Here is a 1856-nt window from a genome sequence, read left to right on the forward strand (position 1 = left end):
GTAGAGGTTAGATAGGGTTATATAGGCCTTAGGTAGAGATAGAGATAAAGTAGTAATTATATAATACTCTACTCTACCCCTACTATAATTAATAAATGTAATAAATACTCTTAGTAGTTAATAGATACTCTCTATCTCTAGATAGAGTAGAGGTTAGGTAATAGTTGCATAGACTTAGGTAGAGGTTAGGTAGAATTATATAGTCTTTAGGTAGAGGTTAGGTAGAGTTAGATTAGATAATATAACTCTACTTAACCTCTACCTAAGTTTATACGACCCTACCTAACCCCTACCTAAGAACTATACGACTCTACCTAACCTCTACCCAAGTCCGTGCGACCATTACCTAACCTCTACTCTATCTAGAGGTAGGGGGGTACCTAATGACTAGTCTATCTAGAGGTAAGAGGGTACCTATTTACTAGTCTAGATAGAACTATCTAAATCTAATACGTAGTTATATATAAGAATAAAGCTATAGCCGTTAGCGACTATAATATATATATAAGATAATATCTAGGTTTTAATATATATAGACCACGCTTAAGAGATAAGAGATTAAGCTAAGAAGAGTAGTTAGCTCTTTACTAGGAGGGTGATGCGGGAATCTCTTCTACTAGGCCTCGAAATCTGCAGATCCCGCTTAAGGGACGAGAAATTAGGCTAAGAAGAGCAGCCCTTTGCAAGGAGGGCGTGTGGCATAAGGCTGAGGAATCCGGTTTAGATGTGTATTTAATCTTGCCTATCCAGCCCCTTCTCTTCCTTAAGCCATCGATCTTTCTCTCGCGAACAGTAAGTACAATACACCATGCTCACACCCACTACACCACCGTCGTTTTTCCCACTCAGTTATTTGCTTACTGTCCTCTCCTGCATACCTACTAACCCTCTTCAGCCTTACACAACCCCTATCACACAACTACCTGTCAGAACCATCCATTCCGCACTCAACGTCCTACACAATGCAAACCACCCCTGAACCCCCCGTCAACGCCTGGGACTTCAAAGGATGTGGCAAGACAAGTATTTCAGATAACCAGTCATGTCCAGACTGTGGATTGACTCCGTAATCCTACGAATATATCAACAAGGTATAGCGAAACATAGTCAAAAGGTATTTTCTCTGTAGATGCAGGAGGTCTATGTGGAAGGTGGGAGTAGGGGGATTTTGTATCGAAGTGTTGTAAGCCCAGCACGGCTAGGTGTCACGTGGCTCGCCACTAGATAACTAATCTAGTCGTCTATCTGTATATAGCTGGGGTCCTATACAGATCCTCACAGACAATCACAAGACAACACACACACTTATACAATACACACATTCACTACTTATAAATACCTGCTGCCTACCTACACCTGCTTACATTCTCTACTTATGCGGAAGCCCCTGAGTGGGTCTTCCCTTATTCCCGCCCTCAACACCTCAAAGTCCTGCGTACATCCTCCTGCTAAGCGACAAAGGGGATTAACTTAATAGCAAATCGTATACTTACTGTCCTCCTACAAGCAGACATGAGGGAAGCGATGGAGAACAGAGAGATGTACCTACCGATTTGATAGATATCTGTAAGCCCAGAAGTACCATGTACAGTCACGTGATTACCCACTGACTGATACCACTGTATTTAAACTTGCACTCAGCATCATATATAACACAATACACAATACACAACACTTCTTACACACTGAACTGCTTACAATCTTAAATTTGAATACGATAGAACTAATAAAAACGCACCTACCTGGGATGAAAAGAACCCTTCCTCGCGTGTGTGAGAAGAGATAGAAGGAAGAATAGAAGGAGGGATGGAAGGAGGGATGGAAGGAGGGATGGAAGGAGGGATGGAAGGAGGGAT

General features: G+C 41.9%; 1 protein-coding gene across 1 annotated transcript; it reads left to right on the forward strand.

Moving 5' to 3' along the window:
* Positions 1–808: 808 nt before the first annotated feature.
* On the forward strand, positions 809–1070 carry COCVIDRAFT_32206 (hypothetical protein; the record flags this gene model as incomplete). The annotated part of the gene is made up of 2 exons (XM_014694498.1): positions 809–834; positions 896–1070. The coding sequence occupies 2 exons, from the start codon at positions 809–811 to the stop codon at positions 1068–1070; spliced, it is 201 nt and encodes a 66-aa protein (XP_014549984.1).
* Between the last annotated feature and the right edge of the window lie 786 nt (positions 1071–1856).

Source organism: Bipolaris victoriae, assembly GCF_000527765.1.
Source record: "Bipolaris victoriae FI3 unplaced genomic scaffold scaffold_420, whole genome shotgun sequence".
NCBI classification, from domain to species: domain Eukaryota; kingdom Fungi; phylum Ascomycota; class Dothideomycetes; order Pleosporales; family Pleosporaceae; genus Bipolaris; species Bipolaris victoriae.